The 18082-nt window shown below is 39.1% G+C and overlaps 1 protein-coding gene across 11 annotated transcripts in view; it reads right to left on the bottom strand.

Moving 5' to 3' along the window:
• LOC127062297 (apoptotic enhancer 1 protein-like) overlaps positions 1-18082 on the bottom strand; it is a 102011-nt gene that overhangs the window by 82240 nt on the left and 1689 nt on the right. For 7 of the 11 annotated variants that reach the window (XM_050990250.1, XM_050990249.1, XM_050990246.1 and 4 more), the window contains 2 exons: positions 17151-17786; positions 8798-8853 (listed from right to left, as the gene is read on the bottom strand). In XM_050990250.1, coding sequence (XP_050846207.1) covers positions 8798-8830 — 33 coding nt within the window. In that variant the 5' untranslated portion in view covers positions 8831-8853; positions 17151-17786. Of the gene's footprint in view, positions 1-8797; positions 8854-17150 lie in introns of all 11 variants that reach the window. The other 4 variants (XM_050990245.1, XM_050990239.1, XM_050990241.1 and 1 more) reach the window with 3 other exon arrangements.

Genomic DNA, 18082 nt, shown 5'->3' on the forward strand with positions numbered 1-18082 from the left:
GTACTATACGAGTTAACTAACACGTCTAATTCGATATTTTCCCTGAATTTTCAAAACGAACGATGAAAAGAGAAAAGAAAAAAAAAAAAACAGAAAAAATTCGCACTAACTCGAACGATAACATTCGAAACGTCTACGGATATAGTCCGTGAGTTATTTTACAATGATAACGATAATAAAGAAACTTACAATTATAGTTTCCAATGTGAATTTGAGTTATGTCGGGAAAACAACTGTATATGTATTTATGTGTGTGTGTGTGTCTCTGTGTCTGTGTGTATGCGGGTATGTTTTTACGAAGTTCACCGTTTGCAGAAATCCAACGCTCGTTCGAGAAGCGACGGTTATGATATTTGCGCTCGTAATTAAAAGTTCAGCTTCGTTACGTTTGTCTCTCTCTCTCTCTCTCTCTCTCTCTCTCTCTCTCTGTCTCTGTCTCTGTCTCTCTCCTCCTATATCTATCCCTCACACCCTCCTCTTCGCTGTCCCTGCAGGGCACCTCTTTTTTCCCTCGTAAATCTAACGTTATCATTTGACTACTTCTGAATTTTTCTTTTCTAACAACGACCTCAACGGGAATGACGGTGTTTCGCCCATCGTTTAAGTGAAAAATGGAAGAAACAAAATAAATAAATGGATGAGAAAAAAAGAAAACAGAAAAAGAACCGTAACGAAAATCTCTAAGGGACTTTTAACTCGAAGAATATTTCGTGTGAGAAAATCAAATGAAAAAAGAAAAGAAAGAAAAAGAACATACGGTGAAATTATTAAACGTAAATTAGGATTAAGGATTACTCTTTTTTCTCTCTTTCTATTTTCTGTTTCTTTTCAAATGAAATAGAAAAAAAAAAATGAACGATTTATCGAAGGATTTAAACGACGATTGTTCGCTATCTTCGAGCAAACTCGAGTCTGGTAATTTCTTTTCGTTTTAAATGACGATATACGTTCGATGATACACGTGTGCCCGCGCATGCACACATACATTCAAATGAAACTCGTCTCGCGCGTGAAATTCTTCGCCACGTGCGTACGAAATATGCTTTTGTATAACGCCCACCGGTAGGCGAGAAGCTTGATGCCGGTGCTCGTGCACGAATTACGAACCATAAACTATGAGACGTATGCTCGTTCGCGTGTAACTTTTCTCTCTCTCTCTCTCCCTCTCTGTCTGTCTGTCTGTCTGTCTGTCTGTCCGTCAGTCTAACATGCGGTAGCATGGAAAAATTTTTACAATGAAAAATATCTATGCGAGTACGAAGCATGTTTTTGTTAGAAACAATCCGTTAGAATAATGATCTACGAATCTTTTTTTATTTTTATATATATATATACCCATACGTAACTAATTAATTCCATGTTAAATAGTTTCATCGGATTCGTGGTTGATATAAAAAAAGAAAGAAAAAGAAATCTGGACGAGAAACGAATCTCTTTTCGAAAAAGAAGAAAAGAAAAATAATCTGTCGACGATAACGAAAAAAAGAGTAGCAGACGAACAACTTTTGAATTGAAAAAAATAAACGAAAGAAAATAATAATCTTTCGACGATCAACGATATTACAATGTATCGGCATAATATGTTTAAATCGGATCTACATAATTGACGATACGTCGATAAAATCACGTGATTGATAAAATCCATTTTATTACGATAGATGCTAGATAAGATATATATATATATATATATACAATACATACATACATATATAAAAATATATATATACGTTTAATATCTATATGTATATACGTGTACACATACGCATACCATGTAACTATTCCAACCGTTACGTTACTTATCGACGAAGATTTAACACGTGAGGACGTAGAACGATATAACCGTTTAATGCATTTAACGAAAGCACCCATGTTAAAACGACGAGATCCGAGCGTAAATTCAATGGCATAACACTTTGAAATGACCGGCAGGGACCGTATAGCTCGTCGTGGGAGGAAGAGAAGATGCTATATACGCTTGGTTGTGTGTCGGCTCTCGTTCGTTTCCTAGTACTTAATCTCCTCGGTTTATCGGCCTGTGGAGCGCGCGAGCGTGCACAGATACACACAAACACAGAGAGAAAGAGAGAGAAAGAGAGAACACACGAGAACACCACTAACTCAGGTTACGTTATGATGGTACATCGTACGGTTATGGGTTAAACGAAATATATTCGCGTTCGGGATAGCGAGTTAAGCTTTCTTTTCTTTTTCTTTTTTCTGTTTTTCTTTTTTTTTCTTTTTTCGTTCCTTTTTTCGTTCTTTTTTTTTTTTTTCTTTCCTTCTTGACTCCCGCAGCTGACTCGCAACTATGACTTTCGAATAGCATAGCTAAAGTCTCTGTATAAGTGAGTGAAAGAGAGAAAGAGAAGGAGATATATATATATATATGTATAATAACAGCTCGTTACATAAAATACGACCAGTAATATCGTCCCATGAACGTTCAACTCTTTAATAAATCCCATGTAATTCGCTCGTTACTTTCAAATTGTGATGTCGATGAAAAAAGGAAGGAAAAAAAGAAAAGGAAAAGAAAAGAAATAAAAGAAGGGAAGAAAGAAGGAAAAAGAAAACAGGAAAAAGGAGGAAAACCAAATGGTACGACGAGGATTCAAAGAGATCATAATGGACGAGAATGGGCGAGGGTGGGATAGGGATGAGGGGAAAGGACGGAAGAGAGAGAAAGAAAGAAAGAAAAAGATCTCTTTCGATAAATTACAACGTTTAAACGGCACGCCGCGCCGATGGTTGGGGTCAATCGTTGCGGAGGATAGAAAATCGTCGAAATCCTGAAGCTTTCAACGAAATAAATGCAAATACGCTTGGCCGTTTGCCGCGATCCTCTCTCTCTTTTTCTTTTTTTTTCTCCTTTACCCATTTCTCTCTCTCTCTCTCTCTCACATACACACTCTCTTTTTCTATCTCTCTGTCTCTCTTTCTGAAAGATAGAAGAAGCTCGTTCTGGCGAGCGTCAATCGATTGTGAAGAGGACTGTAGTGGATAAGAGAGAGAGTACAACGAGCGCATTCAGCGCGCAAACGATGAAGTGCAGAGAGTAGTGACTCAATGACGGATGAACTTCTCCCTTTGCAAGGCTTGTGTCACGACCCTTCTTCACCTCCTACCTCTTCACCTCCATCCTCCTCTATTTCTTTCTCTTCCTTGTATACTTCTCTCTCTCTCTCTCTCTCTCTGTCTCTTACTATTACCCTCACTCGTCTCTATGTTCTCCCCCTTCGTTCCTCTCTAGTAAGTAAGTAGTTACTCTACTACTACGAATCTCTTCTGAATTCTGGCACAGGACGACGATTCGCGGTGTCTTCCTCTCTAACCGTCTGCTTTCTACGAGCACAAGGGCATATCTACTGGGTGTTCCGTTATTAAAACAACAAATAAGTAAGTAAATGAATTAAATAAATAAAAAAAGAGAAGAAAAGACTTGTCTCCTTTTATTTATTCTCGCGAATTTCTCAAAAATAACTTCATCTGATTTAACTTAATTTGACTTAACTTAACTGTAAATTTAAAGAAACGTTAACGTTAACTAGGTCGGCTAGAACTACCTATCTACTTGTTGGTCGATACTTTCGGGTACACGTTATATGCACGCTCATGTTAAATGTCACGAGTCGATATCGATCGTATCCCCCCCCCCCATCTCTCTCTTTCTCTCTCTCTCGCACACACACTCTCTATATCTATTTCTATTTCTTTTTTTTTCCTTCTATTTCTCTCCTCTTATAAACTTCGAAATGACGGGAGAGAAGAGACAAAGATTCTTTATTGAACAATACCGAAAGTGAAAATCATTTGATATTCGAATCTTAAACGCCGAGTGTGGTAAAACGTACGTGCAGCTGCATACTTAATAAGGAATCAAGCTTGGGATCTGGGCGTAGGTCCGGTATATTACTAGTGGCTATGGTCGTAATGGGAAATAGAAGGAGAGAGAGAGAGAGAGAGAGTAATATACGTTACTACGCAACTACGGTCCAACACCTACATTTAACTTGATTCCTTGTTTTACAGCACATGAAACGAGTTTATTAGAACTTTACGATCTTATTTATTATTAATTTAAATATTACACTTTTCTTTTCAAACGAATAAAACAGACGAATTAATTAATTATATTCTCTTCTCTATTAGAACTGAAGAGACCAACAAAAAGATAGATAAAGAATTACACCATCTAGAATAAGAGATTCGATCTCTTATTCTCGATGGTTCGAACATTAACATTCTTAATTATCTAATAAACAACGAGCAATATATTTCGTTACAATGATTATTATGACGACGACGACGACGACCACGACTACAACTTCGACGAGAAGAACGTCAAAGGGAGATTTTATCGCGTCGTTCGTGAGGAATAAATTACGATCGTGCCATTAGCAAATCTAAACGATCGTTGAAAATAAATCGGGCAATTTAAAAATTTCAACCGACCGATCAAGAGAAACGCTTGTCAAGTTTTCTTCCCGTTCTCTCCTCTTTTTCTTTTTTCTATTCTATTTCTTTTTTTCTTTTTTTTCCTTCTTCTTCTAATTTTCCTTTCCTTTGTTATTCTACTAGATAACGTCGAGAAAAACGAATCGTTTGTTTTAAGATAATAGTCCAGTCGTTATAGGATATTTTTAAAATCAATGTCGACGTACACATACACGCGTCCACACCATACACACGCACACACACCAATAATATCGTATAATTAAACGACCGGGAGGAGTCCCTATATCGCGTTAATTAAACCTATGGTCCAATAATTGGATCGCTTCCGCGGGATTACGATCGAACGTTGAAAGCAATATTTTTTACCATAGAGTAAGTACCGTGCAAACAGATTCGACCCAATTTGAAAATTGTATTCCCTATCGATACTTGACCTAACTTTGACCATTATCGATGATATTAAATTACACGTTTGCTACGTGCATTTGTTTAGGGCAAAAGTTCGAGGAGGGAAAAAAAAAGAGAATTAATGGGATAAAATTCTGGATCGGTACGAGTTAATATTTTGTAGCAGTGTATTTGTAGCAGTGTATTTGTAGTAGTGACGACACCGTGATTCAAAAGGGCTTCTTCGTCGGAAAGGAAGAGAAGAAAAAACGGAGAAAAAAAAAAGAAAAAATATTGTTCACGCATTTTTGCTCAGAATCGATCCAAATCGAGCGTACTTCCTGAAACGAGGTTCGAACCCTCTCGAGCATGCAAAGAAAGGTTCCCTTTCGAGAAACGACGAGATCGAAAGCGAGAAAAACGCCGCAGGGTGTCGTTAAAATCCTATTTGCTTATCTGAAAAAAAAAAGGAGAAAGAAAAAAATGAAGATTCGAAGAGTGACGACGGTGGTGTTAGTTTATCGATGATATATACCGACTCGTTGATCGACTTTGTTGAGAAAAGGAGAACACGATGGTATAAAACTCTTACAAATAGAGAAAGACGGACAAGTATCGTAAATCTCGTACGTAGTACCTACTACCGTTACTAGATACGCACTATTCATTGGCGTAGACTCCGTTAGAATTTTCTTACGGTCGAACGCATCGTTTCTTTTTCTTCTTCTTTATGTCTTATTCAAATTACATATCAATCGAGTGAAAAGAATGTGAAAGCGAATAATAATCGTGAAATAAATTATTTCGAAATGATAAAATCGGTCATCAATTCTCAATAGCATATGCTTTTGTATAATAACGATAAATATGACGTACCTGCATGCATATATATATATATACATAACAAATATATATATATATACATACATATATATAAATAAATATATACATATACACATAAATTCATATAATTATATCAGTTACATATGTACATACATACACACACACACAAAGTCATATAATTATACCAATTAACGTTAATGAATGGTAATAAATAGAATAGATAATAAGGAATTTTAGATTTGACGCTTTTGCGGGCGTCGTACCACGTGTCGCGAAGAAACGTGGAAACAACTCGTAGAATGCGGCTTGACTTCCGTCGAAAGAAAACGTCCGTGCAACGTATGCGGTTGACGATGACCGTGCACCATCTATGAGAGAGCAGGAACGCGATAGTTACCACCGGCTGCCCAGCCATAAACATAAGAAGCCGTAAAGTCTTTGTGCTATCCGCGAACTAGCCTAACGATCTTGTCCGAGATAGCAAAAACTATTCGTGAAGAGAATCGAAAGGATTGCGAGACGAAAGGTCCACAATAACGACGACGACAATGACGAGTTTCATCTTTTCTCTCGTACCACGGATGCCAATTTCATCGGCATCCATTTGATAAGAAGAAAATGAAAGGATTTTCCTGGAAACTCGAAAATCCTCTCTTTGAAATAATCCTTAATTATTCGTTGGTCCGCACGGAACGCGCGAATGATTCGTCGATCAGACGAAAGATCGATCGGTAGATCGATCGATAGACCGATCGATCGATAGAAGCCATCGATATATTGCCTCGTTAATTAGTACCGAAGCATAATGAGGTATCGAGAGACCCAACCACCATCGTTGGTTCCCACATACGCTATGCGCTCCCTCTCACCATGTCACTCGCCTCAACCCCTATCCCTACCACATCCAACCCTCTTGCAGCTATTATTCCACACGGTTTGAAGCTTTGACCCGAAATAATTGTTACGATTTCGTTTATAATTCCACCAATCGGCGACAATCTTTTCTCCGGTTATCGAATTAAATTCATACTTTTTTCGCGAATTTATACTACGTATCTGAATTAATCGGCACGTGTTTCTGCAAATTATCATTCACCGGTATACGGATAGGTGTCCTGTCAGAATCTGAAACGTGGACAGATATTTTTTTTTTTTTTTTTAACCAAACTGAATACGAAGGTCGAAGATCGAATTACCGAGGAGAATGAAATAGCGAACGCGTGTTAACGAGACGGATAACACGTGTGCCAAAAAACGAAGATGTTCACCGTCGAAAAGAAAAAAAAAAATTGAGAAGTCATTTCCCTCGAGCGTTGGTTTTCTTAACTCGAAGGGAAAACTCGCTCGAATAATATACGCGAGCTTGATCTTACTCCGAAAACATATTCACCTTTCGACCTTCGACCTTAGCCGATCTCTTGTCGGCTTTTCCCTCAAGCGCTTGCCATTTCCTTTTTTTTTTTTTCATTTTGGTTTCCTTAATTTTTTCTCCTCTCTTTTTTCTTCTTTTATTTTTTTATGAACGAGACCAACACAAAAACGCTTTCGCGAATGAGATATCTTTTGATACTCGACGAAGGCTCCAGTTAGCCCCGAATATTTTTAATTACGCAACCAAGTAACGGGAAAGTTGCTTAGCTCTTTAAACAAAATTCCAACGTTAGTGCTAATTTTGAGCTTTCGAAATAACTCGCGCGTAACTCGTCTCTTAATAACATTAATGAAAACTTCTCGTCCTTCGAAGTACTTACTTACTTACCACCTACGAATAAAATTTATCCCCGCGAGAGAGAGTACCCTTTATACATTTTGAATTAAACCGATAATTTATAATCTACTCGACTATTATTGTTACCATGGACCAATTATCAATACGTTCTTTTATTATCATTACTATTATTGTTGTTCTTATTATTATTATATATTATATTATAACACGAACGCATTTAGGAAATTCAAATCGTTGTTATTATTATTACAGACGTTTTCTTCGATTTAACTTTCATGAACGTTCATGTATACGAATTAATAATAATAAGTAATAACAACAATAAATAACTAAGATAATAACGAATTATCATACTTGTATTTAATCCCGATGAGCCATTTTAATAATTTAACATTGCTAATAATCGATTTGAATTTGCAGGGAGACACGAATAACGTAGAGAAGAACCGACATTACCGTTCTTCGAGAGTCGGCTGAGCCACGCCGATCTTAAATTTCTCTTCGATTTAATCTCTCTCTCTCTCTCTCTCTCTCTCTCTCTCTCTCTCTCTCTCTCTCTCTCTCTCTCTCTCTCTCTCTCTCTTTCTCGGCACACGCGGCATTTCCTTCCTTAGCTCCTTCGCGATGTATTAACCCGGTAGCCTACTTTATCGTCGTGTCGACGGCCTCGAGGCTTTCGAAAATACTTTGCTTGCGTACATCTCGGACGAAATAACGAAAACGTTATATAGTCGTGACTTGTAAGAGATAAAGTAGTCGGGAAACGAGATAACACTCGACGTTAAGGGGTTAAAAGGGATTTTTCCTTAATCGAATAAAAAAGAATTTCAAATTTCCCGAAGGAGATTGAAATTCTATCCGTTCAATCGGAGATTATATATTTATAGACACATACGTACTTACGTCATTTTAAAAGGCAAAGATAGCCGTAGAGATCGGTCAGAAATCCTTTTTCGATTTGTCAATATATAAATATTATATTAAAAAATCGTATATGGTATCTCAAGATATTGTAAAAAAAAAAAAAAAGAAAGCAACAACTGATGAAACTTTATCTCGCTGCTTACATACTCTCGATCCTAAGGATACTCCGGTTTAGTAGTTAATAATTTTACAAGGTTGCCCTGGTTTCCTTTATTACTTAAAATCGCTCGTAATTGACGGAATCACGGCAATTTTTCTTATTACGAGCTATGTAAGTGAGTACTTACTTACTTACTTACTTACTTATTTACGAGACGAGAACGATTTTCTGCGTACAACGTATCCGCTACCGCACGTTTTGTTTTTAACGATCAAAATACGACGATGGAGAGGGGTTCGTACTCGATATATAAAATTGGTATAATGCGAGAATGATATATAAACGAGTTATGTACTCACCACCTCGGCAACGTTGCCGGAGCCCTCCCTCATGCCATCTCTGTCCGTTCGTCCTCCTAAAAGAAAAAAAGCAAACAAACAAAAAAATAAAACTATAAAAAAAAAGATAAAAAGAAAATTTATGAAAAAAAAAAGATGTAAAATTTTTTAACGGAAGAGAAAAATATGTGTTTCACGAGAACACGACCGGTCGCATCCTCCTTCCTCGATCTCGTATTTCTCTTCGATGTTAGAAATTCTCGCGTGATATCCAGGCCGATCGACACGCTCGAACGACGAAGAAAATCAAGAAAATAAAGAGAGAGAGAGAGAGAGAGAGAGAGAGAGAAAAGAAAAAATAGAAAAAAAATTGATAATCGACGGCGCGAGTACCGTGTGCTCGCTAACCGGAATCACAAGAAATATATATATATACTCTCTCGCGTAATCGACGTTTCTTCTCGATTCGGAAAATCGACGACTTCAGACCGGCCATTCCGCTTCGTCGAGTCCGTGCTACAAAGCGTTTCTAAGGGAGATAAGATTGGCGCGATCGGGTGATCGGCCAATCGTTCGTTTTACGATCGACGAACGCAAACGGTTAATTACTCGCGTCAGGACGAGAAGAACGACGTTCTAACGATCGTGATCGATCTTAGAAAGAATATTTTCTTTTCTTCCTTTCCTTTCTTGTCCTATTGTTTTTCTTCTTTTCTCTCCTTTTTTTCTTTTCACGAGTTGGAACGTTCTAAACTTTTGCAATCTCTTAATGCCTTATGCATTCGAGCGAGAGCACACACGTTCACGATTTTTGTTTATGGTAATAATACCAGTTGGTTTGGTTTTCAGTTAGTTTTAGTCAGTTAGTTCTCCGATATGATATTTGAATCGACTTCCAATCGCTTCGAAGAAATGACGATAGGCATACCAAACGACATTTCTATATATACGTGTATATATATATGTGTGTGTATATATAGTTTCGACCAGAGTTACTTTCGAGCAAAAGTCGGACTTTGGCGAAAGTTTATCGCCGCGAAAAGCCCCCATGGCTGAAGTTTAAGGAGTAATTTTCTCGAGAAAGCTTAAAAAGAAAGTAAAAGATTGATAATAAGGGAAGAGTGCTTTCACGAGTATAATCAATCATTGTGTCGTCACTTTGAAATCGTCTTCGTTCAATTTGAACCGACGTTACTATCTCTCTTTTTTACCACGTTCCTATAAATTTGTTTCTTTCTTTTCTTTTCTACGCTAAAAAATTAAGCCTAATATCGATCGATCGAAATTAGGTACGAACGTTTTTATTAGAACGTAGAAATTCGATATCGTTTAATCGATGTTCGAAAATTTCGCACATTTGTTACTGACAATACGGACACACGCTAAAACAATATTCCCGTTTAAACCAATCCACCTTCGACGTTTGGCTGATATTTAATTCAATTAATAATAAAATAATTAAAGGAGCCCCATAACGTGAAACATAATGGAGCACATGTGTACATATCTATATACATGAATTCTCTTTGCTATATCTATAGACCCACTCTTTCGAATATCCACAAGCTCGTAGGTTGCTCGTTTACCCAAGGGAGATTAATTATTAACGATACTAATTATCGACAGAACGAAAACGTATAGAAAAGGGATAAAGGATAGGTTTTACGATTTGATCATAAAAAATACAATATATCCGTGGATCGATCGTTCGAACGGATACTTTATATGATCATTCATTTTTTCCTTATTTTTTTTTTCACGATTTCGCGTGAGCCGACAGAGAGAAAGGACTTGCAAGGAAATATTTTCTCCACCGAGATAATTTCATCCCGGGGAAGAAATTCGTCGAGGGTCGTAAGGTGAGCATACTTTCGTAAGGCTCCAGAAGAAAACAAGAAAAAAGAGATAATAAAAATAAAAAAGAAAAAAAAAAGAAAAAAAAATGGAGTCTAACAATGTACAACTAATGTTGGATAAGTACGGTTTCGGGGCACGGTGTTGCACCTTACAAAAGGTTCCTCCAGATACTTTTTTATTCCCATAGAGATTCCAGACATTCCTCAGCGACGTAAACGAGGGACTTTGAAGGGGGTAGAAGGTAGGGGGCAGGAGCAAGGGGATGCAGGACTCCGGCAGGTATATATCGATGCAGGCTAAATGCGAGACCCACCAAATAGAGATTCTTCCGTCTAAAATCGTGTAAAGTTTCTTACGGTTACATCCGAGTAAACGCATTAAAGGATCCCCGACGATCATTAAGAGAAGAAAATTTTCAACTTTTCTAATCGACCGACCGACCGACCGAACGAACGAACGAACGAACGAACGAATAAACGTTGCTTAGCTATACAACGTTAGCTAGATCCTAAGCTTCTTTTCTTAGAGTCCGACACGCAATGACCCATTATTTACGAGGTTTCTTCGAGGAATGTGCCAAGTCGACGCGTTTGAATTCGTAATACGTCCAACACCCCTTCTCCCCCCACTCCTACCCTTGGAACATTCTTCACGTTCGATCTTAATTTTCTAAGAAGGTTCATTACGTACGCAAAGAATTTTATTCGCCATTGTTATTCATATACATATGTGTCACGATAAGAAACTCACTTTTCTGACGCTACTTCCTCCTCCTCCTCCTCCTCCTCCTCTCCCTTCCCTTTCTCCTCTTCTTCTTCTTCTTCCTCTTCTTCGTCTTATCGCGTGAAGAAGGTAATAACCACGCACTAAGATATTTTTTAAGACTTCGAATTACGGCATGGATTTTAACAACGGTTTACTCTCTCTTGCGTTAAGAGATAATTACGTTGGGAATCGCATCGCAAACTTGGCACGCGATATCGCGTGTGGGTGAACGCAAATGGCGTACTTTCTAAGAGGGGCTGCTGCCGCAGCCGCAGCCGCAGCCGTAGCCGCAGCCGCTTGCCCCTTACCAACTTGCTGCTTGCTGCTCGCTGCTATTGACTGTTGTTGCTGTTAGCTCTTACGATTACGTTACGCGTCTCGTCTTAAAAGTAAAAGTAGGTTGCGAATAATGCAAAAGAGAAGAAGAAGAAGAAGTAGTAGAGGAGGAGGAGGAGGAGAAGGAGGAAGAGGAAGATGAAAGGTGATAGATGACGAAGCTGAAGAAGAGGAATAGCACGAAGAAGGAGAAAAAAGAAAGAAAGAAAAAGAAAGAATAGAAAAGTCAACAAAGAGTAGAAATGAGATGCGTCGCGGTCCTACGATTCTAACAACGTAATCTTTCCGTCCAGGAGCGTGTCGTTGCGTTATCTTGTCTCTTCTTTTTCTTTTTTTTTATCTGCTCTTTTTTATCTTCTCCCTATTTCATCATCGGACGTCGATGTAAAGTATTAACGCAACCAGAGAGAGAATTAATAAAATAGAGGAAATGTTCAAATTTATCCTTTATGAATAGAATCGGTATCCACATTTGAAAAATTAATCCGATCGCGTAACACAACGACGATTCGAGTACTCGCGAATATTCTCGTTGCGAACTACCGATCGGATTTTATCTATCATTTTCTTTCTCTCTCTCTCTCTCTCTCTCTCTCTTTCTCTTTCTTTTTCTCTCTTTGCTTCGTTGATTTCCAAGTGGATATATATCTCTCTGCAATTTTGATGCTTTCGCGTTCGAGTACCCTCCAAGCACCGTTAAACGATATCGTTTTTTTGTTCTCTTTTTTTTTGTTTTTTGTTGTTTTTCCAATCTACCTTGAAAATCGTTCGGGTGTATTCGGTTTCGCAGACAGGGGAATAGAAAAATTGGTGACGTGGTAGTCCGACGGTAGATTTGAAAAAAGGAAGAGAAGGAAGGGTGGAAAAGGGATCGAATTTGCATTCGTTACGTTTGTAAAAGTTTCGTATGACTGCGAATAAAAGAAAAGGAAAAGAAAGAAAGAAAGAAAGAAATAGAAACAATATTGTTGCACTAAAAAATTATAATCGAGGACAGCGATAATTACGATTGGAAGAGTCGACAAAAATTTTAATTCTTGTTTCACGCGTAACTTGTAAGACGAATAGATGGATAGATAGAAAAAGAAAGAGAGCGAGAGAGAAAGACAGAATAGGAGTAGGAAGAGAAGGTGAAGAAGGATGATCAGGGTGGATCATATTTCATGGTGGAAGATTTAGATCCCATTAGATGGCTATACAAGGTGATGGCGGTAGGACGTGCTTACATAAATAGATGGAGATGCCGTAGTAGCTGTTAAAGGTAGAAAATTTTCAAGCGGTCTCTCGGAATCGCCCGTTACGGGATACGATTTTTCCTAGACTAACTGTAAGAGATCTACGGAACCGTATAGAAAGGACGTATTTCTTCGTCGTCCTCTTCTTCTTCGTCTTAGTTTGAGGTAAGAGAACATGACGAAGAGAAAGAGAGAAAAAGAAAGATGGCGACTCGGAAAAAAGAAGGGAAAAAGTATAAAACGATACGTGAGATTCTCTATGTATTATATGTAAGTCCTCGAGACTCGTCACACGTCACACGTCGCTCGACTCTCGGTAGATTATCTTCTCTTTCTCTGTCTCTCTCTCTCTCTCTGTTTCTCTTGCGGAACGTTTTCACTATTTCCATTTGTGTAAGAAAATGAAATTTGTTATGTACAAGATTTACAACGACGCTATATTTTCCATGCCCACGCTTAGAGATAGATAATAAAAATTGCATACCGAACGAGTCGCGATAAAAGTTTAATTAAAATCGAGAGGGATAAGAATCATGAGAGAAGAAGAGAAAGAGAAAGAGAGGCAAAGACGGACAGACAGATAGACAGAGAGAAAGAGAAAAGGTTTAATTTATACTTGGTGAAAATGGCGGCGATTAATCTATCGAGATAGCTCTCCTCTCTCTCTCTCTCTCTGTCTTTCTCGCGCGTGTGTATAGCTGAAGAAGTTTCGACTTTGTACAGAACTATGTATGTACGCATCTGAGAAGGATAGAAAGAGAGAAATGGCACTCGTCTCCACGAGCATGAAGAAAGAGAAAGGTAAGAGTGATAGAGAAGAAAAAAAAGAAGAAGGAAGAAGAAGATGATGAAGAAGAAGAAGTAGAAGAAGAAGTAGAAGAAGAAGAGGGTGGGCGAGAGGGAGGGAAGGGATGCATGGATAGGTGGATAAGGAGGAGGAGAATGAGATGGAGGGAAAAGGATTTCGCGCGCATGCGCGAGACGAAGTTCGAGTGTTTTAAAAACACGCGAGAGGCGACGAGTGGGATTTCAAGGTTAGACGAAGCGAGACACTCGAGGCTAAACGGCGAAGCAACGGGGGTTTTCATCCGTCTTGCCGCTCGTGGTCTCGCGTTCGTTTCTTCGTACGTTCGTTCGTTCGTTCGTTCGTTCGTTCGTCGCTTGCTTGCTTGCTTGCGTACACCAACTCGAAGAAGAGAGAGAGAGAGAGAGAGAGAATCTATGGCAAAAAGTTGCAGAGACGACGGATCTCGCGTCGTGGCCGCGTTCCTTTCTTGTTTTCCACGAGAGCTAATTGCAGTGGCTATACTACTTGCTCTACTACCGGTGATTGTGGTATCTCGCGAAGAGACCTCCTTATCCGGATGGCTGAAGGAGATCTGCAAGAGGGGAAGGGAAAGGAAAGGAAAGGGAACTTCGAAAAATCCCTGAATACCGCGTACGAAAACTAGTCTCGAGAACGGACTCGATCGTAAATTTCAAGACAATCTCGTAACTTTTCGATCGTCAATGGCTCGCTTTATTTTCTCTTGGTCGACTCGTATCGCATCCGTCCGTCCGTTCGTTCGTTCGTTCGTTCGTTCGTTCGCCAATAAGCTTTTTTCCATGAACTCCCGCCTTTGTACTCCATTCGACATGAATTCGAGTGGACGATGGCGAGTCTACTTCGGCTATTTTATTTTTTTTATTTTCCTTTTTTTTCTCTTTTATTTTCTTTTTTTTTCTCACAACGTGACTTCTACCCTATACAATTTCTATAGACATACATACATACATACATACATACATACATACATATATATATGTATATATCTACAATAAAGTACGAATATGTACCACAGATATAGCGAACAACAGCGCAACGAAGGAAAAGAGATGGAAAAAAGGAAGAGAAAAAAAAAGATCGATATAACGCAACATCGAAACGAGAAAAGAGCATTATACTTCCTATTCGAAATTGGCGCTTTACGAGCCCATTCGTCCGCGCCGATTTAATACCGTACGAATCTCTCTCTCTCTCCTTCTTTCTCGCACGCGCGCGAGATAGATATAAACTCGATATCTCGATAGAGACGGGAAGAATTAAAAGTACTTTCGACGAACCGAGCAATCTACCTTTATCCAAGATCGATAGAGATTTAATCACGAAGAAGAATTAATCTCCTCGAGGATAGTAGTCCCTATTCAATATCTCTCTTTCTCTCTCTCTCTCTCTCTCTCTCGTCGATTCAATCTACCCTCTCCCCTCTGCCCTCTCCACTACTTCGCCCTTTCCCTTTTCTTTGGCGCGATTTTTCATAATCTCGAACATCAATGGAGTTCAATCGACGAGGGCGAAGGGATCGAGTCTCGAACGGCTCTTAAATTTTCCTTTTAAGAGAACGCTCCCTCGTCCTTCTTCTTCCCCCTCTTTCTCTTATTTCTCCTCTTCCTCCTTCTCCTCCTTCCACGACCACCGAGAAACCGCAAGATAATTAAATCGAATTCAGGCTAGTTCCTTCTCCGAATTAATCGAATTTGTTAATACGATTGGGCTCATTGAACCTCGTTTATTCGATCACTCTGGTAAATCGCATTTCCGCGGAATAATCTCTTCGATTTGGGGGGAAAAAAATCTAATAAAAAGAATAAATTTTCGAACCTTAAATATATAGCACAAATATATAGCACGTATATATATATATATATATATATATATATATATAAAAGTACGTTTAGCGAAGCATCGAAGATATCGTCGGTCGTTGCGATTGGAGAAAACAATAGAAACGACGACGACGACGACGATGAAGAAACGTTGGACCGGTTGGCTCGGTTACGATCCAACGTCGTGTTTGCGTTCAATGTGACCAAGGACTGACAGAGAGAGAGAGAAAACGTTTAACCGCGTGAGAATTTTTACGAGCTTACACGAGCATACGTAAGTACCTAACAACTTATCTTTTATCGAGACGAAAGAGGAAGACTCTTCAAGGCCGAACTTCGTTTGAACCTAAGCCGAACCGCCGAACTGTCAAAATCATGGCCGCCAACGACGTCGACGACGACGACGACGACGATGATTTATTAATAATACCATATTACCGCCGGTTTTCTCGCTTTTACGACTTTTCGATCTTTTCGAAATTATTATTTTTATTTTCTATTTTTTCCTCCTCTCTCTCTCTCTCTCTTTCTCCTTCGTCTTAACCACGAGATATAAAGATTTCATCGTTTATAAACCGCCTCCGCCATAATAGAATTCCGTGTGTACATATCCCTTGGTAATAGAGTAAATCAATAATCGTAAGAAGAGGGTAAAAGGAACAACATATAATAAATAAGGTGAACCGCAAATGGGGTTAAAGGAGAACCATCGTCGTCGTCGTCGACGTCGTCGTCGTCGTCGTCGTAGAGAAAGAGAGAGAGAGAGGAGACGTCGACCTTGAAATCGAAGCCGAGTTAACGAGAATCTTTCGGCGACACTCTGGTATGCGACCGCAGTAAATGTACCAAAACCAACAGGATTCCTTTCCCCTCTTGTGTTCTTGGTCCGCTCCTGTAGATACACGCGGTTTACGTTTATCGTTCTACGCGATGTTAAATGTGTGTCTGCGCCATGTTACGTATCGGTTAGATAGGTAGGTAGGTAGGTAGGTAGGTAGGTAGGTAGATATACTATATATGTTGCGGTATACCGGCGAGTAACGCGATACGCGAAACCGCGCGAAATTCAAAAGTCCTTCGGTGTATTTTCGTCGATTCTGGGTCGATAAATAATCCTATCTCGAATTATATCGAATATTTTCATTGAACCGTAAAGGATATTTATAAGGGGAAATTAATCAGAAATATACACACACACACACATATATATATATATATACATCGAGTATCAACGATTTCCCTTATTCCATTTCATTCAAACCACTCTCCGCAATCGATCTTCCTTAAAAAAAATTCTCTCTTGAAGTAAATCTTACGAGAAACAAATTCAACATAACCTAACTTTAATAAACGTTCTCGCACGCGTTTCGACTGCGATCGGTTCAACGCGCAAAAAATAAAACAACAAAAGATAACTAAATAAATAAATAACGAAAGCGAGCGAGAGAATAGAGAAAGGGAAAATGAAGAAAAAGAAAAAAAAAAAAGAAAATGAAGAGAAAAAAGAAGAAACGCAGTTGCGTCTGAGGGCTCACCTTTTTTATGAACCGGCAAAATCTTGGCGATCCTCGAGTTGCCCGCGTAATCCAGATCTCGACGGTCGCGAGCAACTCCGGCGTTCCTCGCACTCTTCTCCTCCTCCTCCCCCTCCTCCTCCTCCTCCTCCTCCACCGCTCCCTCCTCCAGCTCCTTCCTCTCGATCCAGTATTTCGTTCCTTCGACGCACCGACCGTGTACCACTACTTTGCGTTTCACTACTAACACACCGACGATGCAACAACCATCTAAATCACTACACGCCGAACGTCGTGCCGGTTACGAGGACGACGTACCATACGTAGTATCGCGATTTATATCCTCTTATCTCTTTTTCTCCTTTCGCACGATACCACTAACTCTCTCTCTCTCTCTCTCTCTCTCTCTCTCTTTTTCTCTATCTTTTTCTCTCACATGCACGAATCACACATACACCACGCACAAACACCACGGATTTTAACCGAACGAATCCAAGCTTTGCCGGGGTCTTCGCTTCCGAAAAAATCACCTCGACTCCGTCGTCTTCTTGAAATTCTTGTCTTCTTTCTTTTTCTTTTTCTTTTCCTTTTTTTCGTTTTTTTATTTCTTCTTCTTCTTCTTCTTCTTGTTCTTCTTCGTCTTTTACACTCGCTTCTCTGGCATCGATTTTAAAAAGAAACGCATGAACTCTCTCTCTCTCTCTCTCTCTCTCTCTCTCTCTGCCTCTCTCTCGTATCTTTCCTTTTTCCGCTTTTTCTTTTTTTGTTCTTCGTAACCGACGTAACTAAGTAAGTAAGTACCAACCACTTTACGATACGAGGACGAGGACGAGAATGAGAACGAGAACGAAAAGCGCGTGTTATTCCTTCCGTTGTACCCTCTCCCCACTCCACCAATTCCAAAATCTCCCGCACGTTATTCTCTTGTTTTCTTGTATTTATCTACCTGGTAC

Source organism: Vespula vulgaris, chromosome 3 (assembly GCF_905475345.1).
Source record: "Vespula vulgaris chromosome 3, iyVesVulg1.1, whole genome shotgun sequence".
In the NCBI taxonomy this organism is placed as follows: Eukaryota; Metazoa; Arthropoda; class Insecta; order Hymenoptera; family Vespidae; genus Vespula; species Vespula vulgaris.